General features: G+C 40.2%; 1 protein-coding gene across 1 annotated transcript in view; it reads left to right on the top strand.

The window, feature by feature from the left end:
• The first annotated feature begins 1255 nt into the window (after positions 1–1255).
• The window catches only part of inka2 (inka box actin regulator 2), a 44669-nt gene continuing 19288 nt past the window's right edge, over positions 1256–26636 (top strand). The window contains exon 1 of the mRNA XM_008109830.3: positions 1256–1667. Within this exon, the coding sequence (XP_008108037.2) occupies positions 1617–1667 (51 nt within the window). The 5' untranslated portion in view covers positions 1256–1616. The remainder of the gene's footprint in view (positions 1668–26636) is intronic.

Below are 26636 nucleotides of genomic sequence, written 5' to 3'. Positions count from 1 at the left end.
GAGTAGAGGATGTTGGAAATAACTAGCTCGCAAGCCTTTCACTGTTAATTTGTTAATGTATATATTTGCTAACCTGTATTCTATGTGTATGTTGATTTGCCAGTTTGATTGTACCTCTTTGGTGTGGGAGGGGTTATAGACATGTGATTGTACTGAGCATGTTCAGACTCAGGACTCTGTTTTTTATTCAATTTGCATCAGACCTCAGTGGAGGTGGGTGCATGTTGCTGTTTGAACTTCAGTGGAGAAGTATGATTTATGGACTTCAGTGAGTACAACTACACCTAAAGACTACGGATTATTGATTAAGAACGATACTCTTGTATTCAACACTTTACATCCAATCTATAACTGAACTTTAATAAGAAATGTGCCTGTATGGAAAATTAATACAAGAAGTTTGTGAGTAAACAAGATATCTTATTGTTCAAAGAAGACTCTTTTTTTTCATCTCTGACTGCATATTTTAAACTAAATGGGTTGTACATATACATTGGCCTTTGTATATTGCACTTTAGTTCTAGTGGCCCCTCCAGGCCACCCTCTCCTCCATCCCAGTGGGTTTTTTTTCTTCTTCTTCTGTGATTCATATGTTATTTGAGTGATTATACTGCTCCTGTTTATGTGATTGTCTTAGTCAATTGTTATGTGGGGGGGTTTTTTGTATTTTTATAGCGTTTTATAGTGTTTTTGGTGTTTTATTGTACAATGTTTTATGCTGATTTTATATTGGAAACCGCCCTGAGTCCCTTTTGGGAGAGAGGGCGGTATACAAATAAACTTTTACTTACTTACTTCAAGGGAGTGTATATCTTTTAGGCAATTTCAATTTCAACTTCAACTAAACAACCATCCTCTGCTAACCAAATATATTTTTGTAGCGGCATGTCTGTATCCTTGGCAGTTCATAGACATGGTTCCTCAGTTTAACAGCTGAATTACTTGTGTGCCATTCCATGAATGCTTATGAATATCACTTGTTCAAAGGGTTGACTTCTAACAAGGTCTTGGTCAATAAAAGTGGTTTTCCAAAAGTGGTCTCCACATGGAGATTCACAGTGATCAGGGACCGGGTGGCGTTCTTGGGGAAACTACTGGACACACCCCCGGGGAGGCGGGCTGTGGTAGGAAGCCCCCGGTGCTAAGTCTCTCCCCTTGGCTTCCCCCATCCGCCGCGTGCTGCTTCTTCCTCCTGTCAATCAGGCGCCACGCGGGGTTGCCCAGCCTCCCTCCTCCTCCCTCTCCCCCCTCCCACTCCGCCGCCTCCTCCTCCTCTTCCTCGCGCGCGGAGAGCGCTCCTTGCAAATGCCCACATCCCAAGCGCGTCTGGCGGGCGTTTGCAGAGTCCCGCGCGATTCTTTTGCAAAAACCGCCCGGTTCCTCTTGCATCCGCGCGCGGTGAACTTTTCCCCTCCCGCCATCCCTGGAGCAGAGTTGGAGCTTACTTGCCCACCACTCCAGGGACCAATGGGCATTTCTTTGCTTTTACCTTTCTTGGATTAGTTGCTGAAAAAACTATCAACAGCTCTTGGCCAACCCTGCATGGTGCAAAGAAGCGAAGCGCCGCTACAACAGCTGAGCTCTTGGGGAGCTGCCGGGTGGACGTGGAGGGCAGGATGGAAAAGAAAAATATGGATCATTACCTGCGCCGCTTGAAGCAGGAGTTGGTAAGAAATGCTGGGGGAAAAGGGGAAGTTGCGGGCCCGGGGATGCACAGGGTGACCACTATCCCTTCTCCGAAATGCTTGGGACCAGAAATGGTATAGCATTGGGATTTATTGGATTTTGGAATACTTGCATATGCATTGTGCAATTCATTAAACTAGGTTGCAATGAGTTATCCGAGCTGTATGGCCATGTTCCAGAAGCATTTTCTCCTGACGTTTCGCCCACATCTATGGCAGGCATCCTCAGAGGCTGTGAGGTCTACTGGAAACTAGGCAAGTGGGTTTTATATATCTGAGGAATGTCCAGGGTGGGAGAAAGAACTCTTGTCTGTTGGAGGCAAGTGTGTATGTTGCAGTTAATCAGCTTGATTAGCATCGAAAAGTCTTGCAGCTTCAAAGCCTGGCTGATTCATGCCTGGGGGAATCCTTTGTTGGGAACTGTTAGCTGGCCTTGATTGTTTCCTGCCTGGAATCCCCTTTTAATTTATTATTTATTTATTTACAGCATTTATATTCCGCCCTTCTCACCCCGAAGGGGACTCAGGGCGGATCACATTACACATATAGGCAAACATTCAATGCCTTTTAACATAGAACAAAGACAAGACAAACATAGGCTCTTAGCGGGCATCGAACTCATGACCTCCTGGTCAGAGTGATTCATTGCAGATGCCTTGCTCTCCAGCCTGTGCCACAGCCCGGGCCTAATGAATGTTGTTCTTTATTTACTGTCCTGATTTTGGAGTTCTTTAATACTGGTAGCCAGATTTTGTTCATTTTCATGGTTTCCTCCTTTCTGTTGAATTAATCCACATGCTTATAGATTTCAATGGCTTCTCTGTGTAGTCTGACATAGTGATTGTTAGAGTGGTCAAGCATTTCTGTGTTCTCAAATAATATGCTGGTTAATAATGGCACTCTGAAAACAGGGGAATTCCAGAGATGAAACACTCAAGGCCAGCTAACACCTCCCAACAAAGGATCCCCCAGGCAGAAATTAGCCAGGGTTTTAAGCTGCAAATCTTTTCAGTGCTAATCAAGGTAATTAATTGCAACATTCACACTTGTCTCCAACAGACAAGAGTTTTTTCGCCCACCCTGGAACTTCCACAGATATATAAATCTCTGAGGATGCCTGCCATAAATGTGGGCGAAATGTCAGGAGAGAATGCTTCTGGAACATGGCCATACAGCCTGGAAAACTCACAGCAACCCAGTGATTCCAGCCATGAAAACCTTCAGTAACACATTAATTCTCATGTGCATTTTATATTCATCAGGATAATGTAATGCACAGCATTTTGAATAATTGTGTGCATGATTCAAACTTTGTGTACATTGAACTGTCAGAAAGCAAAGTACTCACTATGGCAACTGCCCACATGGACTATTTTGGAGCATTTCAGATTTACAAATCAGGGATGCTCAACCTGTTCATTGCTGTCAGGTGCCTTCACGTTGTTCCTAACCCATGGTGACCCTAAGGCGGGCATGGGCAAACTTTGGCCCTCCAGGTGTTTTGGACTTCAACGCCCACAGTTCCTAACAGCCTCAGGCCCCTTTCTTAAGCGGCTGAGGGGGCAAAGGAAAGGGCCTGATGCTGTTAGGAACTGTGGGCGTTGGAGTGCAAAACACCTGGAGGGCCAATGTTTGCCCATGCCTGCCCTAAGGTAAATATGTCGCAGGGTTTTCTTGGCAAGATTTGTTCAGAAAAGGTTTGGTTTGCCATCTGAGGCTGAGAGAGTACGACTGACCCTAGGTATGTTTTTGTGACAAAGGATTTAAACCCTGGATTCCAGAGTGGTAATCTAATGCCCAAATCCCACTACTAGAGATGAATTTTTAGGAATAGTTTCTAGACTCCAGATGCACTCCTGCCTGGTTGGTTTTTTTCTCACCTCTTTTTTGTAACTTCCTATGTGGTGACAGTGAATGCTTCCCTTCTCTTTCTCTGAGCTTCACTTGCTCTGTTCATTTCCTGGGCTTTGTTATAGGTCTTCCAGCATCCTTCCTTTACAGCTGTACACAACCTCCAATAATTTCCCCTTTCCTAAAAAAAAAAAAAAAAAACTCACATGAATTTTACAAGCCACCAGAATAAGAAGTGACAAAGAGTAAGGATTTCCCAGTCCATCTTCCCATTTCCATCCAACTGCTCCATCATTGAGAAAATGGGCTGCTTCAAAATCCATTTGCACACCTGGGCATTTCCTCTGACATGGAAGCTAAATCCAGTTGATACTAAGACTTATTTATTTATTATGCCCAGTGTGTGCGTTTCCTCCTAATTTGTAAGACTGAAGTGCTTTGCCTCTATTTCTAGGGGCACTGGCACTGTCTAGTGAACGCCCCCACCAACAGCCTGGCTTTGCTATTCCTGTGAAAGCATTGCTTTCTGTTTGTATAACCGTGACAGGCGGCAGTGAACTTTGTAATCAGTTTAGACACAGAGTCCATCACAGCCCAGAAAGTGGCAGTCTAGGATTATATCACATCACAATCTGTTACTGTCTTCTTTGGAGCAGTTTTCCAGAGAGGCAGCTGAATTACTTTGTTCCAGCATCACCAAAATAATACACAAAGAGTCCTATGTTCCTTTCAAAAGAGCTTATTTATTTCTCATCTGAGCTTCTGTGAGTTAAGAATACATTGCTTCAGGCACACAGAGTACAACATTCAAACCTCATGCATATATATGTAACATACATACACACACACACACACACACACACATATACATGGTTGTGAATAAATTGGTATATAAAAACTTTCCGTTATGTTATTGACACTGGTCAGGGTCATTCGTGTAAAAATCTTGGCAATAAGTCAAACAGTTCACCAAGAGGAACAGTACCGTACTTTTTTGTAGCTGGACCTGACAATTGCCTCTCCATTTTCTCATAACCTTGTTTCACTTCATTTTCTCTTTCCTGACACGGACTTGTCAGGAAGGTTTACAATCATCCCTCCCCGATCACCCAGACCCTTTCTTCTCTTGGAGCCCTGCTTTGAGTCCTCCCCCTTCCTCTGCCATCCCGGCACAGATGTGGCTGCGTAATCTCTCCAGGCATTCTGTTTGCCAGCCACTTCATTTAATTATAGGGGTGACTACAAATCTTCTGTAGGCACTTTGGAGATGGGCTGCATACCACAAGTGCTGATTTCCCATTAGCTGACTCTCAGAAGCTCCTCCTTTTTTGTTATTATTGTGTATTGTACAATTTTGCTAATAATTCTGTTTGAGCAGTTTTATTCTTATGCAAAATAACCACGTCTGGTCCAGTTTTGGAAAAAGCAAAGCGTTACTAATTCAGTGTCTGTGACTGTAAGAGCTTCACACATCTTCAGGCTACGTCTACATCAAAATTATTCGTCTTTTGTACTGGAAATTTGATTATCCTTGACATCTGCTACCTAAGATGGTCATCTTCGTCCTCATCCCTGTTTTACAGATGAGGCTTCTCAGCAGAGTTCATAATTTGAACCTAAGTTTCCTTTAGTATGGACTGGCAAAGTTGCCCCTTCATGACCAATTTCCTACAATGTTTACTCCGACATACTGGTCTTGACTTACAATAAATTATTTCAGTTGTGCATAAAAATAATAAAACCAGAAACCTAGAATGCTGCTAAAACTCCAAAGATTGATGTGCAAGTAAAGAAAAAGTTTGCAAGGGAGCTTACCATGTATTCTTTGACATTGCTGATCTACTATTCTGTCTTATAGTACATCCAAGCATCTTGTCAGTCATTTCTAGTCCCTTGCCTACTGCAAGTCTGTCTTGTCACCGCCTGTTCTATTCATATCCCTTCAGTCAGATTTATGTTGCTGGAGGGAAGCCAGTCAGGTAGAATGTTCCACCCAGACATTCCCCTTAAGGGCTCAGCTTTGCTGCTTTGCAAAATCCTACATGTTTCCTTTTGAAGTGCAGTCATTACAGGCAGACCCAAGTTACGAACAAGATAGGTTCTGAAGGTTTGTTCTTTAAGTTGAATTTGTTTGTAAGTCAGAACAGGTACATTTTAAAAGTGTATCACCAGCCTATATGTGTGTGTGTATCCATAGTATGCTTTGAATACCATAGTAAAGGTAAAGGTTTCCCCTGATGTTAAGTCCAGTCATAACTGACTCTGGGGGTTGGTGCTCATCTCCATTTCTAAGCTGAAGATCCGGCGTTGTCCATAGACATCTCCAAGGTCATGTGGCTGGCTTGACTGCATGAAGTGCCGTAGGGAAGGGTTAACACCCCTGTGGAGTTTGTTTTGCTGCCTGTGCCCCCATTCAGAAGATTTCACCACACTTTCTGTCCCTGTGATAATTGGATTTTGACAAATTTGTCTTGTTCTGGAAATAAGGATTGGTGATAAAGCTTCAGTGGAGACACTTTTTCACCATGAAATCTCTTTTAGGAGAGGGTTTCCCTTTCTAGAGGTTGATTTCTCTCACTTCCTGTTGTCTTACCCCTATTCTTAACTATGAGTTGTTTGTAAGTTGGATGTTTGCAATTTGGGATAGCCTGTATGTTATTTCTTCTATTTGTTTTTTCAGTGCCTTTTTCCTAAGAATTTTCATAGCAACCAAATGAAGTAGATCAATCTCAGTCTTATTAGTATCTAACACTGATAACCAAATACCAGATAACTGGGGGAGCTGGGGTTTATGTTCATTCTTGTTGTCCATGTGTACTTTCACGTTTCTTCCAACTTATGATGACCATCTGACAAAAGTTCCATGGCATCTTCTTGTCAAGGTTTGTTTCAAGGGGGTGTGCCATTGCCTTCCTCTGAGGCTGAGGCCCCTTCCACACAGCTGAATAAAATCCCACATTATCTGCTTTGAACTGGAATATATGGCTGTGTGGACTCAGATAACCCAGTTCAAAGCAGATATTGTGGGATTTCTTGCTTTGATATTCTGGGTTATACGGTTGTGTGGAAGGGCCCCAAGAGAGTGTGACTTGGCCAAGCAGGGAAATGAATCCTGGTATCCAGAGTCATAGTCCAACACTCAAACTATTACACCACACCAGCTGTCCTTACATTCATATCTTCCAGATCTAGGTAAAATAACTAATCTGCATTATTTCAGAACTAAATGGGAATCCCCATTGGTACTTCCTGTTTCCAGGAAGGATGCAAATGTCCCTTTGTACAGAGGCAGATAATAGTAACATTTCAGGCGAACAGATCTACCCTTCCTCTACATCGCTATTCCAACCCAAGTATTACTTGCTGTGACACGCTTGGACTTGCCCACCGGCAGATGCTGCTTTCTGATGCCCTAGTTTTTGTTCTAATGGATTAGTAATGAAGAACCAGGAAGCCTTTAAATAAAGCATTGCAGTTGTTCAGTAAAAAGCTTGAAAGGGTAGGAAAAGAAGAGAAATGACAAAGAAGAATTGAAAGTACATGGCTTGTGAATAAATAATAGCAACTGCAGTTTTTAAAAAAGGTCACACACAAGTCAAAATTGCAGGAAGAGCTTTTGAAATACAAAAGGCTTCTTTACAGCTGAAGGATGACTACCACCACACAACAAAATCCAAGCAGGGGCAGACGGAACAGGAATTCATAATACGCCCCAGTGTCTAAAACCATGGTTTGCCAAGAATTTAATCATATGCAGAACCATAAAAGCAGCTCTTGTTAAACACAGTGATATTACTTCCATGTACGACATAAATATGTAAAGGATTTGTGCTTTTCTGCTGATGTGCAAAAATCTTATAGTGTCTGGGTATTCCAAAGCTCAGTCCTTTCATGCCTATGCAAATGTAAGAACCTTTAAGTTGAGTGGCACTTACTCCCAAGTCAGTACGCATAAAACTGCAATTCTTTATAGAGCGGTCTCATATATCACTCTTGAATTGGAGGACTATCGCCTTTTTGTGTATGCTACACTCAGGAAGGGCAACCAGGAAAAAAATGTAGCACGGAAGCAACCTATCCACAATACTCCTTGGAAACATTCCCACAGCCCAACTGCAAGAGACTATGCCAATGACAATGCACATATGCCATTTATACTCAAAGGATGCCAGTAACTAATAGGGATGCTCCCCACCAGCACACATGTCTACATACAATATCATCACATATTCAATAACCAAAATTTTGCCATGGCATCTTTACTTGTGAAGCCACCAACAGCTCTACTTGTGCCAGTGCTCAAGCATGCCTCAGCTGGCTCCACATCCAAGGCAGTTTTTTGAAACCACTTGTCCTCACAAATATTGATGACATAAACACTCTCAAAAGGATATAATTTATACAACACAAACACTTAAAGGGAAGGAAAAATACATATTCCATCTTGAATAGGACACTTCCAGAAGGCACATGCTTCTATTTCTCTGTGGTGACCATCCACAATTCCCCTAAGGAGGAAAATAACTTTATATGAAGCAGCCAAGAGTAATCTGAATTTAGAGCAAGAACAGCCATGGACACAGAATGACAAAACAAAACCTCTAAACTGAGAATTCATTCCCTATTGCAGTTCCCTACCTTTGGTCCGCCATGTGTTTTGGACTTCAACTTCCAGAAATCCCAGCCATCTTACCAGCTGTTAGGAATTGTGGGAGCTGAAGTCCAAGACACCCGTAGGACCAAAGGTTGGTAACTACTGTAACAGGGAATGAATTTTCAGTTTAGAGGTTTTGTTTTGTCATTCTGTGTCCAAATTCATGCCTTAGGGCATGAATTTGGGAAGGATAAGATGGAAACTAAAGCCCACTATTGGAAAAGGTGAGATAGCCCCCACATAATAACAAGGCAGAAGAGCTGGATTCCACTACAACGTTGTAGGTAGTTCCCTGAGCAGTGATGGATCTCGCCTCCACTGCTTCAGAGGAATGAACCTGTGGTGGGTCTTATTGGAATGATTAATGGGACCTATCTATGGTGCTGAACATATGAAAGAAACACGAATCAGCACCTTGGATAGCTTCTGTAAAATAGAAATCTGTTTCTGCTATAAAATCCATAGTATGGCCTGTAAAAGCCACCATGGATTCACCACTCTGATGCAGAGGAGCCCTCAGCTGCTACTGTCCACCAAACAACATCAGCAGAAAGCAACCTGATACTTCACAAGGCACTTGTATTTTCGCCCCAGTCTTGGCAACCCTAGTTATAAATGTTAAAAGCCTGAGAATTAGGGCAGTAGCTGTAGCCAAGTGGAACAGGTCCTTCTTGATATGTAAACGGCTTCAGTTTCAAATCCATGATATAACACATACTTGGAAAGACGGAATGTGCCATAAGGGGGTAAGGAAAGTGAAGATGGTGGACTATTTTGGGACTGAAACCCATCTCCCTTTGTCTTCCCATCTCATACACACACCCATTTGATTCTAAACAGCTAGACACCTCATTGATCACTTTCTGTTTTTGGAGAAAGCAGGCCCCAAATAGGTTGTCTTGAAAAGGAGTAGTATGGCCAATTGCACTGCACAGAGGATAATATTGGTTGTTTTTAAACAAAATTTAAAAAAGGTTAGTGGGTGCCTGAGCCAGTTCAGAAAACCACTAGAATGGATCATGGCTGATGTCATGGGGAGTGACACAGAACAGTGGCAGAGGAGGAATCGGTGGAGGAGGCAGAGGCAAGAGCAGCCTCAGCCCTCATCATCACCTAGTGGTGTGCATTCGGGACTTAACTTGTCCTGTTGCGTGTTCGTCTGACCTCCCAAAATCTGGAAGTCAGACATTTGTTTTGTTTTCTCTTCTGGGCTGAAAGATCTGCTTTCTTTTGGCCCAAAGCACCCAGGCCTACAGGTGCAGGCTTTGAGCCTACGCACCCGGGCTTCACAGGGCCTACAGTCAGGTGCCAAGTAAGAAGGAGTGCTCCTTACTCAGCACCCGGCTGTAGGCCCTGCGAGGCCCAGCCGATTGCCAAGTAAGGAGTGCTCCTTACTCGGTAATCGGCTGCAGGCCCTGCAAGGCCTGGGTGCATAGGCTCAAAGCCTGAACCTGTAGGCCCGGGAGCTTTGGGCATATGGCTGCAGGCTTTGGGCCTACACACCCAGGCTTCACAGGGCCTGCAGCCGATCGATCTGAAAAGCAAGCTTGGAGTCAATACCACCTCCCGCCTGCCTTTAGTTTTGATTGCATTTTTTGTTTTGTTTTTTGTTTTTTTGGGGGGGGGGTCCATTTTGTGCCATACGAATGAACGGTACAAAAGGGAAATGCAAATGCAACAAATACCACACACATCTCTATCAGTAGATTTAAAGGAATACAAGAAACACCAAGAAGCAATGCAACTCAGTAGAAAAGAAAGCAATTTCACTTTTTATTTAGGCCATGGGAGGTAACAACTGTGCAAAACATAAATAATGCACTACATACATACACTCACTCCTAGCACAGCCCATACAATGTAAAGATTTGCAGACCTCTGTGTAACACTATGTTGCATAAGTGCAGGGGCTATTCAAAGCAAAATTCTGATAAGGGGGGACTGTGATTAGCTCTATGTGGTTCTCCTGTTAGTCAGATAGATATAGCAGAATTTGAGTATTCTTGCCAATCCTTATATTGAAAAGTACTGGTATTTAACAGTCATTTCATATTTTAAAAGATATGGTAAGAAATATGAAATCTCTATTTCATATAATAGGTATAGGAAAAGAGACAAGTATGCATCTAAGCATGAAATAATGGTTAGAGTGCTTTTGTACTTGGCAGCATAAAATTCAGTTTATATTGAAACAATATGTAGTTTGATTTACTATGTCTTTTGATTTATTGTCATTCAATTTTCGACATTTCTTCAACAAACATTATGAGGTATAAAAACATGCTTTATAAAAGATAAAGCTGACATTTCACAGTTTTATTCATGACCTGCAAGAATTGTCTCCTAGTCATGCACAGCAAGATGTAATAATTATGCAGCCTTACTTCAAAATTTTTCCCTCTTAATTTCTGTTTCCTTGTTTGACAAAAAGCAAATGACTCTGTTATATTTAGCCCAAACCTTTACATTTGTCCTCAGAATCCCGTATGGCCACACTTTACGTCATCCAAGAAAACAGAAACTTGCCAGTAGGCTTAGGTTATGCTTGATAAACAATAGCAAAAAACACAACCAAACCTGTCACCCTGTGTAACTTTGGCACACTCAGCTGTTACTGATGTGTCATGTTTGATAGACTGTAAAGTGACTGTGAAAAGACATAAACAAACACACTGGGCAATGTTGTCAGAAGTTCTGTTCCTGTAGATATTTTGTATTAGTTTTTAAATAAGAGATGTATTGCTTCCAGATATGCTGAATATTAGTGAAGAAAAAGCATGGCTAGATGCAACTGCTTACCGTGTTTCCCCGAAAATAAGACAGTGTCTTATATTATTTTTTACTCCCAAAGATGTGCTAGGTCTTATTTTCAGGGGATGTCTTATTTTTCCATGAAGAAGAATTCACATTTATTGTTGAACAAAAAAGTGAACATTTATTCTATACTGTACAATAGTTGTCATCACAAACCAACATAACCAAACCAGACAAACTGACTCCTGTCAAGAATTTCTTGTTACTACCATTATTTCCATATACAACTGGTATGTACATTTACCAATCCTGCATGCTATGGTGTTTTGTTTGGCGGGTGCCAGGCATGCTTCCAAACAAATAGTTTGCTAGGTCTTACTTTCGGGGGAGGCCTTATATTTAGCAATTCAGTAAAACCTCTACTAGGTCTTATTTTTTGGGGATGTCTTATTTTTGGGGAAACAGAGTGGTAGTTTCATAATGTAGAAATCTTCTGTGAAGGGCGACAGAGGTATTGTACATAATTACATGTTATCTTGACAGATCTGTGTTTTCAAATTTGTGTTTTACTGTACATATTCTTGAGCTTGGGGAGAATTGGTGAGAGATTTGTGGAAACTATAAAGCATCTGTACCATGCCCTTGTAAGTTTTCCAAGGGCCCTCTGAAGCTTGTTTCCAGTTTCAGGGATCAAATGATTAAAGATTATATAGAAAAGTTCCTCAATTAACAGACGAGATGAGAGTTTTCATTATAACGTACAACTGCTTTCATAAAATCTTGGAATATATTCAGCAATATTAAGTGGTTTTGTGCAATTTCACAATTCCAATGTTATGTGTACATATGTGATTTTTTTAAAAGGGAGGTACCTATAAATGTAATTATGGATGAGACACGTTTGTCTGGAAACACTTCAAAAAAACCATGCTTGGCAACTGCTTCATATTAAAAACATACCCTGTAGCTAAACCCAATCTGGTGCCACATCGTGCCCTAGTTGTGTATATTATATCTTGCCTTCGGCTGCTGTGCCAAGAGGTGAGTGTTTAAGATACTTATAATTTTATTAGATACAGTACTTAAATACACCATGAGAGAGAATTTGCCAACATATCTATCTCATCTTTGTTATAGGCCTGGACAACTTCTGAGGAGTAAGGGGCTGAAATTTGATAGGCTAAGTTTCTTGGAGTTGCAAATATGTTTTTAGCACCCCACTTTCCAAGGAAGGTATAATTGTATTGTCGAAGGCTTTCACAGTCGGAATCACTGGCTGCATGGCCATGTTCTAGCACAGGTATGGGCGAACTTTTTTGCCTTGGGTCCGCATTGCAAGTCTGGCCAGGAGGGAGGGGGGTGGGGCACATGCTGGGTGGGGAGGGCCAGGAAAGGGCAGGGCCTGGGTCATCCTCAGGTTGTTCTCCTGGCATAAGGATGGGGCTGCTCACTTCATTTTTATGCTGGGAGAAAGGCAAGATACGTGGCAACTGCCCCTATCCTCCTCCTTGATCCTTGGGCTGTCACTTGGCATTATGCCAGGAGGAGGGCGAAACAGGCGGTAGCTGAGAGTGCTTTGGAGAGCTCTCAGCCGCTGTGTGCCTTCCTCGAGCCATCCTGGCAAAACGATGGGGTCACTCGCAGTGTCCTTTTGCTGGGAGGAGGGTGAAACATGCTGTGGCTAAGAGCTCTCCAGAAGGCTCTCAGTTGCTGCGTTCCTTCCTTCATCGTCTTTTTGACATAAGGATGCAGTGGGTCACCATGTCCTTATGCCAAGAGTACAAGGAAAATGAGGAAGGCCTGAGGTATGCACCCAGGGGGCCACATCCGGCCCCCGGGCCTTAGTTTGCCTATGCCTGTTCTAGCAGAATTTTCTCCTGATTTTTCATCTGCATCTGTGGTTGGCAGTTGGAAACCATTTTTTGTGCAGGCCTGGCTTAGAGAATTATTACAACTACCTGAAGGTAAACAGTTCATCTGTGGATAGATTCAGTGCTTCTTAGTCCCAAATAGAGAATACACGTTAAACGAATAGGAGTTTGATAAGTCAATGCTTACAGCTAATCCCTGTTGATTCAATGGATCTACTCTACTTGAAACTAACCATTGGAATTGGATATTATGGCCAACTTTTTGTAACAGTTGGAATCATGCAACCCTCTAGACCAGGGGTCCCCAAACTTTTTGAGCAGAGGGCCGGTCCACAATCCTTCAGACTGTTGAGGGGCCGAATTATCATTTGAAAAAAAATACAAACAAATTCCTATGCATACTGCACATGTCTTATTTGTAGTGCAACAACAACAACAACGAAAGAATACAATATTTAAAAATGAAAACAATTTTAACCAACATAAACCTATTAGGATTTCAATGAAAAGTGTGGGCCTGCTACTGGCCAGTGAGATAGTCAAGTTAATTAGGATTGTTGTTGTTGTTGTTGTGTGCCTTCAAGTCATGTCAAACTTTGGCTGAGCCTAAGTCTAAAATTAATTATTTATTTACTGCATTTATTTACTACATTTATATCCCGCCCTTCTCACCCCGAAGGGGACTCAGAGCAGCTGTATGTACATACAATATATTATATTATTAGCATAACACAATATTAGCATTATATATTACTATATTGAACTATACCACTATACTATTATATAATATGTAATATATACCATATAATTAATATTATTATATGGTATTACTATTAGTATTATATTGTAAGATAATAATAAGATTATTATCAATATTATATGTATATACAATATATTATATTATTAAAACTGATATAAAAATATTATATTATAAAACTGAGGGCGGGGGCCAGGTAAATAACCTTGGAGGGCCGCATCCGGCCCCCGGGCCTTAGTTTGGGGACCCCTGCTCTAGACACTATTGGCATGTAATATCTTGCAGCCCTATCTAGTATGGGTAGTGGTGAGGAATTCTGGGAGATGTAGTCTAGTACAGATAGAAAATTGGTTGTAGACTGTATCTTTGCCCTACAGACTACTTTGGTAATATTAGTATTAATGTGCTTTCTAAACTGAGATTTTAAGAACTTAAAAACTCAACAACTAAGTGAAATGAATAAATAAATGTTATACTGACATCTTTAATTTATTCTGGAGCCTTTTTAAAGATTTCATCAGGATTTAAGTTAAGATTCTAAAGTGGATTGTAAACTGTAGATTAGGTTCTGTCTGTGCTTATCTTAATTGTCTTCTTATTGAAAGGAGGGAAATATGTGCCTGTTTTAAAAGACAAAATATGTTGACATATACCTGTCTGCCAACACCACACCCAAGTCTGTAGCTTTGGCTCCTTAGTATGAGACCACAGTGGTGGAAGTTGGATTTTGCTCAAACGGTGTATATTGGATGCACATGGGTTTGTATGCACTTAGGAAACGATGTGCAGAATTACTCAAGTGTAGAATTGCCAACTCTCTTTAGAGGGCTAAACACAGCTATGTAGACAGTACTTGATAAGAAACAGGTAGATGCAGTGATAAGAAACGGTTTTCTGTGACTCACCATTTGTATGTGATACAACTGTCAGATGGCCAGGAATTGTCACGGAAAACAGTAACAAGAGTGGAATGCAAAATTACTGTATTTATTTACCTGGATGCAAGTTCATTAGTTTCTCAAGAACTGAATTAATGTTCAAAATACAGGCACTACATATTTCTCTTTGTGGAAGGCTGGAAGGACTTTGGATCCAGGGTGCTCCTCTTATCTGTCTCCAAAATCTCTTTTTGCAAGTTTAGAGTTCTGACTTAAGCCACTTGCAGAAATCTGCATGGCAAAGAGGAAGTAACCTTGGCAGTGCAATCTGTCAGACCCTGAGAGTTGAAGTTTAGTGAGGTACCAGCACTCTTTGACAGGAAATGCTAATAACTTTGTAAAAACACAACTTCCATGATTCCATTGAATTACTCCATGACAGTTAAAGTGGTGTCAAACTGCATTAATTCAACAGTTTATATGCATCCCAAGTTTTGGGAAACTCAGTGAAAACAAATACAGTGAATCAAGTACACAAACACATATGGGAAATTATTGAAGCACTACCTGAAAGTATACAATTCTATGAAACTGAATGTAAATTACAAAATACAGAGGTAGCAGCTTCTGCCTTCCCAACCCTCCTCTTCTATTCATGTATATCTCCCCTTTCATAGAAGGCAGCTTACAATATATTAAAAACAATGCAGTCTGCCTTCTATGTGCATGGATTCTGCATCCATGAAATCTTACCATCTGCACAACCCCCACATAAAAAATATCCCAAAACCAAGCCTTGATTTTGTTGTTTTATATAAGGCACACCATTTTACTACGCCATTATATATAATCCACAGATTTTGGAATCCATGCAGTTCTACTTGGATGTGAGACTGCCAACAAATAACAGATGCTATAGGTCCAGCGTAAGCTATATTTCAGAGGAGGGAACTGGCCAAGCCACCTCTGAATATTACTTGCCTAAGAAATCCTGTGATATTTTAGTGTTTGCCAGAGGTCAATGGGCTATTTGAAGGCACGTTCACACATGTTTATGTCCATGTTTTTTAAACAAGTCACGTTCACCTTAACAAGAATGTCAAGACTGTATGGATTTGAGAGGCCTGTACTTGCTAACCATTTGAATGAGCAAATGGACTTCCAGAAACTATGTTTTAGAAAAATGCCATGGAATCTTTTCTTAGATCTGCCCACTAAGGCTGAACTTTCTTTGAAGATCTGAGAAGAGAATGTCTGCACCTTCCTTTGATCAGTTAATATGTCCATGAGATCATTGGATTGCGATATCAGGTGTCATTTCAACAAAACATTGGTACCTATTAAAGCCCGTTTTGTTCCAGTCAAGTACTGAAAGCTTGTGTTAAAGTTTGGGTGGGTTTTAAAGGCTGAGTGGGTCATTCACCAAATTTAGTGCACAGGTAACAGCTTATGAGAAAGCTATTGTGCAAGAATTTGTCATCTGTCAAAATAAGGGAGTTTGATTTAGCTGTACCATTGATTTTGGATAATTTTCTTCATAATGTCATATGCTGCCCAACAAGCAGTGACATAAATTAGAAAGACAAAAGAAAGATGTTAGCTGAAGCCATTCTATGTCCTATATCCAGTATTAAATATTTCAGGATCAATACTCTATCCAGGTAGCATGCAATTAAAACAGATGAAGTTTCGCTTTTTAAAAAGGCAAGCAATTTAACTGACAGCTGGAGCTGTCTGGATATAATGGGTGAGGGGGAGGGGGTGGGAACTGAATCTGTTGACCCTGACATTTTCTCCACTTTCTTCATTACCAGCCAGGTCATGATTTAAGCTCTTAATTCACCCAGACCTAAAAGCAGTCTCTTTGTATCCGTAGATAAGGACAATAAACACCCTATGCACAGTTTAAGTGGGCAGTCAGTTTCATACTCCCAGTTGTTATTGCATAAAATGTCAGTTTGCATGTCATATACACAAAAAGCTTCGCTTCTGTGCGTCAACAGGAGCAGAATAAATGTCACTTTTCAGTAAGGTCTTGTAAGGCTGGCCCACTTAAAGAGATGGACCTTGTTAGTGGCTGGCAACATAAGGAAGCTAACTAGACCCTGAATTCAGGCCTGTAGCGAGGGGGGGCGGTTAGGGGTTCAAACCCCCCCCCTGAAATTTTTCAGGTTAAAAAAAAACCTGGTTTACTCATGAATTTTAACTGGTTAACCAAATCTCCATGCTAAGTCTATGAGACGTAAAACATTAAGAGTCCCTCCATGCACTATCTCAAGCAGATATTGACAGGTCTGAACCCGGGGGTTGGGTGGGTCAGGAATTCACCCCCCCCCCCGAAATTTTCAAAACCCCTCCCAAAAAAATTTTCTGGCTACGGCCCTGCCTGAATTAGTTTGGGTTTGTGTAATGGGAAGCTCGAACCTATGCCTGTTCATACAGAGGAGTGATGGTAAGGTAAATCACTGCTTCTTAAACAGGGTTCCGACCCCAAATGAGGTTCCCTTAGCTCCATATTGGGGTCACGATAAATGTCACAACAGTAAAGGGTTTCTGAATGCCATTCATTTACATGAACCTGTTAGCAATAACATGCAGTTAACAGTAGACTCTGAAGAAAAGGTTTCAGCTGTACTCACAAAAAGGAAAATCAGCTTGTTTAGCAGCCCTTGCGAATGCTGATTTATTATCAGTAAATGTTTGGTTTTTATACCTGTTTCACATACCTATATATATATGGGTCATGTAAAATTTTCTCAACTGGAAATTGGTCGTGAGTAGAAAAAGTTTAAGAAGCCATGGTGTAAATACTCATGACAACTGGATGTAAACAAGGAAGAGGCTGCCACTCCAACAAAGTTTAATAAATTTCAACAACTTAATTCATTGAAGTGTATTTTTAATTTGAATATTAATGGAAGAACCCAATGTGCTGGAAATCTCTTTTTTAAAAGCTCTAATGAATTAATAATATAATCATTTAATTAGTTAGTTGGCTCTGTGGAAGTCTGGGAGAGGAATGGGAGGCACAATTTTCATCTCTATTATGAAGAAAAGCATCAATAAAACAAGTGCAAATCCACTTGTTTATCCCAACTAGAATAAACCCATTTGACAGTGAATGTAAGTGTGCCTACAGGGGGATTTAGGAATGGATGTGTAAATCAGCCTGAGCTTGAGTTTACTCTTGACTTTTTACTCCATGCATTTGGATACCCCAAAAACAGTCTTTGGCCATGCAAATGAGTAGCCCAGAAGCAGCATCTGTCACTATACAGTTTCACTACCAAGTGCTGAAACTATATGTTAAACATTGTTTGCATAAATATACTCTGTACTGGACTTCAAGCTCTCAGACAAGACTGGTTCAGATGTCTGTGTGATCACACCTACCTAAAATAAATGTGCTCTGAATGAATGGAATATCTTTTGACTTTCTGGCAGGGTATGTTCCCCCATGGAAGCTGATAACCACTGGTGCACTCACATTTCTTTCCAGATGGCTTTAATTCAGATGATTTGAATTGTCGAAATAGTAGGCCTTGGAAGCTGTGATCTTCTCAGCTGGCACTTTCATTCATTAGAAAGGGCAAAACTATAGAAAGCAGGACTCGGGGAAGCCAGTGTGTATTAGTTGTTGTGCACTACATTCTTACAAATGACTCTTCCCTGATAATTTTTCATTAACTCAACTGGGTGTAATAAACATAGGGTAAAAAATATGGAGAGTAGTATTGCTACAACTGATTGCTGGTATTTGCCATATTTGAAAAATCTGGCAGTGTGTGTCTCAAGGTAAAGCGGCAAAGCCCTATCCTTAAAACAACAACAACAACAATAATAATCCTACTGGAATCTGCGCGCATCATCCGAAAATACATCACACAGTCCTAAACACTTGGGAAGTGTTCAACTTGTGATTTTGTGATACGAAATCCAGCATATCTGTCTTGTTTGCTGTGTCATACAATGTCATTGTGTCAATAATAATAATAATAATAATTTCACACAGTGAAAGTTTTTTTTCATGTGAGGAGTGACTTGAGAAAATGCAAGTCACTCCTGACATGAAATTGCATTTTTAAAAATAAAATGTATCAATGTGGCTTTCTAGAGTGCTAATATCATATCTTTATTTTTTGGTAATATTGCATTTTTTCCTAGGAAAAAGAGGGAGAAGATAGGTCTTTTTTAAACTGGGTTCAAATTTCTCACCTATAAAAGGCCCTAATATTTTAAATAACCTTGGCTTTGTGCAGATGCTACTTCCTTGTCTATGGTACAAACCTTCATTGCTTTGTGTATCATAATTAGTGATTAAATTGGTTGTGCAGAATTTTATAACATACCAGATTACATTCTGCCAAAGTCTAAACACTTAGATTCATGAACAACTGTGCTCTAATATATGTATTTGTGGAAGAGTAAGTTGACTTTAGTAGCTCTGGACATAATATCAATGACAATGGTAATATGGGAGTCACACTCAATCCCATTTTTGAGAAGGTCAGGGTATAAATTCAATAAATAAATAAAATAATTAAATAAATGTTGCTAATATTAAGAAAGAAATTGTGTGGTTATCCAGAACTGGATTTTGTTTAAAATGATAATTCACTGAGTTCTCTTCTGGCATTGATATGCATTCCTAGGCTCAGAGTATGCTCTAGTGGCCCTCCTTCTTTAATTATAATTATACACCTTTGTATTTGGTTGGTGGATCTTGGATTTTCAAGTAAAAAGAAAAGGCAGCACAAGACTAAAATCTTCTATCCCTCCTCAGTCAACCTCGCTATTCTATTAACTTGCTTGGAAGTAGTCAGCAGCTGTACTGGGGAGCAATCAATCTATAAAGTACATTTCTCCAAATTTCTTCTTTTCCACCTACAGGTCCATTCACTGTCAATCCCATGTAGATTCTTAACAAAATAATTGAGAAAAAAAACTATTTTCACATTTTTGTGAGAACTGTTTTCAGATGGATGCCGGTTACATTGACTAAAATATGTTTGTGTTCATTTTGGAATTGTATGCAGTATTTTCACAACTTTTAAAAAAATATGTGCATAGAAAATACACTATACCACATTGTTTTTCTTCCATGGAATATATTATCAGTTCATAAATGCATTTTGTTACTATTAATCCAAGGAGTATGTCATTGAATGCATCCGTTCAAAAATACCCCTACGAAATTAATGTCTTGCATAGACTTTCTTAACAATTGTGAAACTTCCCTGCCCTCCTTTTCTCATATCAAAACAAATTATTAAGGGAAGAATGTTGAGTCACAGCTAGTGCTAATTCAAAGGAGGAAAGGTGTCTTAGTTCTTCATAAGAAATGACTAATTTTTGTAAAGTCTGAATCAGTGGGAGGCACTGCATTTAATCAGCTAGCCATTCGCTCTAAAGTAGTATTGTTTTAGATCAATAGATACTGGAATGAATTGATACTTTTGAATAATTTTTTCTCAGTCATTAAGTAATCTAGGTTGATGTCAGATTAGGTTAGAGTTCAGCATTATTGACCTGACTGCTCAATTTTGCGTGGAGAGCTGGGAATCCCAGACATGGTAAATGACTTCATCATTCATCATGCTATAGGAAGGAATATGTTGGTGCTTGTAGTGAATTATCCTCCTATTTTGAAATGGTTTTGTTAGAGTGAAAACTATCCCTGAATATTTTCATGGCTAGATATGTGAATACATGTGTGTGTGTAAAAGGCTTTTTGCCCCAGAAAAATGAATAAAATTAGATTATGGAATATTTTACATTTGAGGGATAAGAAATATGTATAATGTTGGGAATCTGCGAGCTGTTAAGCTCAAATGACCCTCCTTTGTAAGGTAAATTCCCAGGAAAAACAGCAGAGTGAGTGGAAGTATCTCTTCCAAAACAGCAGGAAACTTACACGGAGCGAGTTCAGGAAAGCCTTTGTCTTCTGGATGGCAAAGGATCGCAAAGTCAGCTTACAGGTTTAAAAGCATTTATTGAGGTAAAAGAAATCCACTGATGGATAGAAAAGGTTTGGAGCTAACCTAGATTCTCTAAGCTGGTCTAAGACAGGTGGGCGAAGGAAAAATAACAAAGAAAACTAGATAGCTACATTTTGGCTACGAGAGGAGACAAAATGCATCCTCTCAGTGAAACAAAAGCAGGAAGAGTAATGGCGACCACCACATGGGCAGTCCCTTTCTACTCTAGGGCCATAAAAATTCCAAAAGCTAAATTGAGGAAGTTGCATCAAGCCCTAGGAGAGATCACATTTCTAGATCAGCAAAAGGATGGGGTGGACCTAAACAGGACAGGAAGAAGGAAATAATAGTGAAGCCTATCAAGCATGCATGGGACTATGGGAAGGTGTCCCTAACTTTGTATCTAGGCTTACTATCTAACGATAGAGACTTAAGCAGTGCAGGATGACATCTCTAACATATAAACATAAAAATAACAGTAGATGCCAAAAGTTAATGTATGGTAGATTGTATTGAATATTATGTGTCTGTTGTAAAACAAACGATGTATAATAAATGTATTGAACTATGATAAAATAAATAAAAATATTTTTAAGGGAATATTTTACATTTACTGCCCTAAAATAATTTCTAAAAGGAATTTAAGACTTTTATGCAAGACTATATACAGTATCAAATGAACACCATTAGTGGTCTTGGTTTCCCTTTCTTGGTTCCTTACATAGGGATGAGTACAATCTGTCTCCTTGACAATATGGAGATCTGGGGTTCATTTATATTATAGAATTAATTCTACAGTATAGATGCACCCTTGGACTCCCTCAACTACCAGTCCTACACATTATCCAGTATAGGGACCCAACTTGATCTCTCATATATTACTCTATTGCTGAAAAGATAGATAATATTGTTTGGTGCTATTGGTCAGTCTTGGTATACCAACGTTTTTTCCATGTTTCCTGGATCTGCAAGTTACAGTTGGACATGTGGTATTGTCTGATGATCATAATCTCAGATGCTGTTTCTTGTGGGTTGAGTAGGTGATTGCATGATGTGTGTTACCTTGTTGAAACAAAAAATTGAACTGGCCAATGCATCAATGTGAGACTGGCAGGGAACTCTTGGCTACTTCATGCTGCCTTGAGTTCCATGATGGAAAAACAGTGAGCTATTAAAGGCTTGAAATAAATCAAATCTTAGCTATGCAGTGAAATAAGTAACACAAAAAAGATAATCTCTCCGCCTTGATACAAAGCAAAAGTGCCAGAATAACATGTGCCTGTAAAGATCTGATTTGGCCCTTAGACTGCCATGTGTGAGTAGAATGTTATGACCAGGCATTAAAACCCTGCTCCATTAATTTCCAGCTCATATATTTGGCTATGAAATTTAGATCTCTAAGCAGAAGAAATTGGTCTTCACTCTTAGCGATAAAGAGAGCAAATGACTGAATGAAAGCCAAAGACTGCATCTTTCCAATTTCCTGTCCATAAATTCACCTGAACTTCCATAGAGAAACATCAGTATGACTTTGAGGAAATGTGTGTGCTTAGTCAAGAGCAGTCTTGGTAAATAATCATTGGTGGATTTGATATGGAATGAGTGCTGTCAGTTGGCACCCTCAGAAGTAATATCAACCTAGATTCTATCACTTAATCACAAGGAGCCTGGAGAATAATTAATTTTCAGGGACACAGGTTATTCATGCATTAAGTTATTTATACTAAAGGCACAGCTTGATTTGATGATAGAGAGGGTAGAAAATTACCAGTTTTCATTCCAAGCTACCTAGAGATTGCCAGATTTTTTTTAACTTCATTATCAGACAACACATCTCAATTGCCCAGACTGGCCTAAATGGAGTCTACATCAAACCCTGTGAAATCGACCTATAATGAAGTCTACCTAAAATCTTGTGAAAGGAGAACAAGTGATCGCTTAGGAATCTGGAACTTACACAATAGGCCTTTCTCTTCATAATTGGCTTTGTTGGCTAGAATTGATGAAAGTTGCAGTCCAGCAACATCTAGACTGCTGCACCTTTCCAACTTTTGTTTAAAGTAGTTTGAACTTTTGAAGTTCTGTTTTCCAACCCAGTGTTAAAAACATCAGTGTGAATTGAAACTCCCTCCCATCTGAGAACATGATTACCATTGGCTTGATGTTTATTTCCCCACACTACCAGAACATAATATTCCTTGTGATGAGTGCTATATAATTCTTTGATTTGTATTCTGTCCTTCTTTTGGCTTCTGAAAAAGCAAATGTGCATTGTCCTCATTCAAACAAAATGTCCCACATAGTGTGTTCCTGAGGAGATGCTGTTTGGGTGATGATTTAAGTCCAATTTAGATGTTAACTCAATTAGCCACTCAAGCAATGCTGTGTAAATTCAGCCATAGGAATGTGCATTATCCTATTGACCTCTTGTTACCACCCTTGCTTCTGTTGGCAGAATCTGCAGCTGAGGAGCAATCATTTTCACAAATTGACAGCCCAAAATGGGAAGGGAGGCAAGAGGGCTGGAGATGAATCAGTGATAGGAGCTTTTGCTTTGTTATGCATTGAATGCTATGAAGATCTAAAAATGAATGGATAAACATGCTCTTTGGGGCAAAATACTTTCTACCATTGTATATGGTTTATTGAGAGAGAGGAGAAAGTTTGTTTTATCATTTTATCATTTATTTGCACCTGAAATGTTTGTGGAATCATCTCTCCAGATCTTTAGAGGTTTGTCTCTATAAAACAACCATGGCGAACATATTCTTGATTAGCAGCTTTTATTATCCCTTACTACCGACTGCTGCCTTAATGGTTGTTTCAGCCTGGAAGACCCTTACTGTCCACTCCTGAATATACAGATTTCTTTAGCTGTTGAAGCCGAGGGGAAGTTATTCGGAAGTACACACAGGGCAAAAACCCTCAGGAAAGAACGTGTCTCTGCATTGCCTAGCTCACTGCCACAAGTCTTAATTTGTGTTGCCTCAATTTACAGCATTTAAAACTTAAAACATTTCACTGTAAGTAAATAAATAAGAAATACAGTAACTAAACTAGTTGGGAGTTGCTACTTAGTAATATGTTTGTCATTGTCACTCAAGTCAGCTTCAACTCATGATGATCTTATGAATGTGTGTGTGTGTGTGTATATATACCTTCAAGTCGCCTGTCAATTTATGGCAACCTCCTGGCTTTCATAGGTTTTCTTTAACAAGAAATACTCAGAGGTCCTGACCTAGAAAGCCCTATACTTGGGTTAAAGATATATGGTGGACCATATCTCTCTTTATGGGCCCATTAGAGCTCTAGGATCTTCTAAAGAGTCCCTTCTTTATGTACCACTAACAGCTAGGGGTTCTTTGGTGGGAACAAAGGAACAAGATGGCCTTCTCGATGACTTCTGTTTAGTTGTGTATTGTTTTTAAATATGTTGTTAACTACTTTAAGTTGTTTTTAAAAGCAGCACTATTGGGAAGTTGCTGCTGAGAGAAATAAGGATGAACACCGTGAAAGCCATCCACTGCATGGCTATCAGCCTCTTTCCAATAGACTCAAATCAAGGAAAAGCTTTATGAGAATCACCACTTCTCTTAATATTCCCCCAACATCAGCAAGAGTATTCCTCTGGGCAACTAAACCAGGAAATCCCAATTGGATGACCCCCCACGGGGGTCTGCCTCCAGGGGCAAACCAGGAATGGTCGCCTTGGAACTCCCTGAACAGACTCAGAAGTGGAGTGGGCAGATCAAAAGACAACCTGGCAAAACTGCCTAAAAGAATCCTCCACCTTGTGCGACTGTGGAGCAGAACAGACAACTCTGCATCTGTATGTTTGTCCGCAATGTCTTGTCTCATGCACAGAGGAAGAATTGTTTGAGGCTTTAGACAATGCGGTCGCTGTTGCCCATTTTTGGTCCAAAGATATTTAGCCGCTTGTGCTCCTTCTATTTTTACCAGTTTTATGCTAATTTATGCAATGTTTTTGATACAAAATAAAGCTGTGTTATTGGGAGAACAAATGAAGAAAATGACAAGAACTGGAACAGCAACATCTAAGTGCCCTGAAAATACCAGATCCTGTCTGATGCGGAAGATAAGCAAGGTCAACCTTAGTTAATAATTGAATGGAGGACAGCTGAGAAATACCAGGTGCTCTAGGCTATATTTCAGAGGAAGTAACTGGAAAAATTACCTCTTAGTATTCATTTCCTAAGAAAGCCCACTTTATATATCATTGCACCAGAAATTGTGAAATACTGATAGGAGGTAGCATTGCATGCATATCTAGTCAGGTAAGCGCAGGAGGAAAGCTGAGTCAGCTCCTCTGCCTTTGCTATTCCTCCTTAGGTCATGGAAATGTGGTTTGTAGTTTATCCATGTGGCGCCAACCTTAAAATACCTTTGACTCATAGGACTAAAAGGTAGAAGCTTTGGTGGATTACCGTGTAGGGAAATGAGATTAGCACCCTTTGGATAAATTCCCTTTGGTTGATTGCAAAGCTTGCGAGAATTAGCAAAGGCATACTTTCATTCCAAACAGCTTGAAATCAGTTCTCGGGACCCTCTCCTTATCAATACATTAAAGAAATGGCTTTCTAGTGCTTTTTTTATAGGCGTTTCACAAATCATGAAATTTCACAACTAATCCAAGTTAAGAAGACTGTAGAATTGAGCATACTTACATGCATCAGAATTTTTTTAGTTTAGTTTTAGGATATTCATCCAAATATGTTTTCAATATGTAGGACTGCATTTTATTAGTATATTAGTGTTACCAGGACAGGAGCTCTACTTTGCAAACTGGGAAGGTTTTTCATGTCTAGAAGTTTTACATTAAAGCAGATTGGTACTATGAATATTTAATTTTGCCCTGTGCCCTAAGATTTGCCCATTCTGAAATCGTTCCCAAATTGTGATTTACTAAGATGCTTCATACTGTAGTAGCTGAATACAGCTTGTTTTTTTGGAGACCACCCACACTGCAGAATTATAGCAGTTTGACACCACTTTAACTGCTATAAGGCCATCCTATGGAATGCTCAGATTTGTAGTTTATTATGTAATCATGTCACGACCCAGGCTGCAGAGCACCAATAACCATACACAGAGGCCAGAATCTAACTAATATCTTTATTAAGGAATTGTATAAGGTAAATAAAAGCAAGTGTAGGAAATAGTTCAGGAGTAGACCTTTCAGGGAAGGTCAAAATTAGTCCAAAGAAACAATGTCCAATATGAAATATTAAGGTCCAAAGTTGTAATCCAATAACCGAAACACTCACTTCGCCAAGCGAAGTGAGGGGAGATGACAAGGTCCTTTAGTCCATGAAACTTGAGCAAGGCTAGGTAATAACTTGATACTTGGAACACAAGGCTTGAACAAGGCAACAAGAAACGAGGAGCAAAACCAAGATCCGTGGAATTTACTTGGCAAGGTCCGGGAAGCAAGGCAAGATCCGTGGAAGTAAACAAGGCTGGGAACGAAGGCTTGGAAACAGGAACAAGGCTTGGAAACAGGAACGAGGCTTGGAAACGGAGTAGCTGTCCACACACGCTACTCCAGTAGCTGACGAATTGACTCCGCAAGATTCCAAAAGGGGCAAGGAACCTAAATAGGGCCTCGTTTCCCACCAGAGAACACTTCTCTGGGGAAACCAGAAACGAAAGTCAATCTCTGTGTCCAGATGTATGACTCCCTAAAATTTCTCATGGAAGCAGGCTTAATCATCAGAATGCTTTGCTGCGATTCTCAGGCTTCGGCGATTAGCCTGCTGAACTCCTTTTTGTTGTAGATAATAATTACGGCGAGAAAATGGGGGAGATTTTGACTCAGGGCTTGTTTGGCAGATTTCTGGAATACAAACCTCCTGCAGGTGCAAGGGCTCTAATTCAGGCTGGGAAAGTTCCCTTTCTGGCTGAAAAGGTGGAAAACCCAAGTTTTCCTCTTCATCTGTCACAACAGCACTAGGAACGGGACTACATGGCCCATGAGTCATCACACTATCCCCCTCCTCAAGCCCCCTCTCAAACTGGGACTCTCTCCCCGAGGCGCGAGGCCGCGGCTTGGCGGGATAGGTCTGATGGAAACGGCGGGTTAAATCTGGGGCATGGACTGTGGAAGCGTCTTCCCAAGAGCGTTCCTCGGGACCAAAACCCACCCAGTCAATGAGATATTGAAGGCGGCGGCGGTGAAAGCGAGAATCCA

Source organism: Anolis carolinensis, chromosome 4 (genome assembly GCF_035594765.1).
Source record: "Anolis carolinensis isolate JA03-04 chromosome 4, rAnoCar3.1.pri, whole genome shotgun sequence".
Taxonomy (NCBI): Eukaryota; Metazoa; Chordata; class Lepidosauria; order Squamata; family Dactyloidae; genus Anolis; species Anolis carolinensis.
Note: the sequence above shows the minus strand (reverse complement) of the source record. Positions and strands in the feature narration are given on the sequence as shown.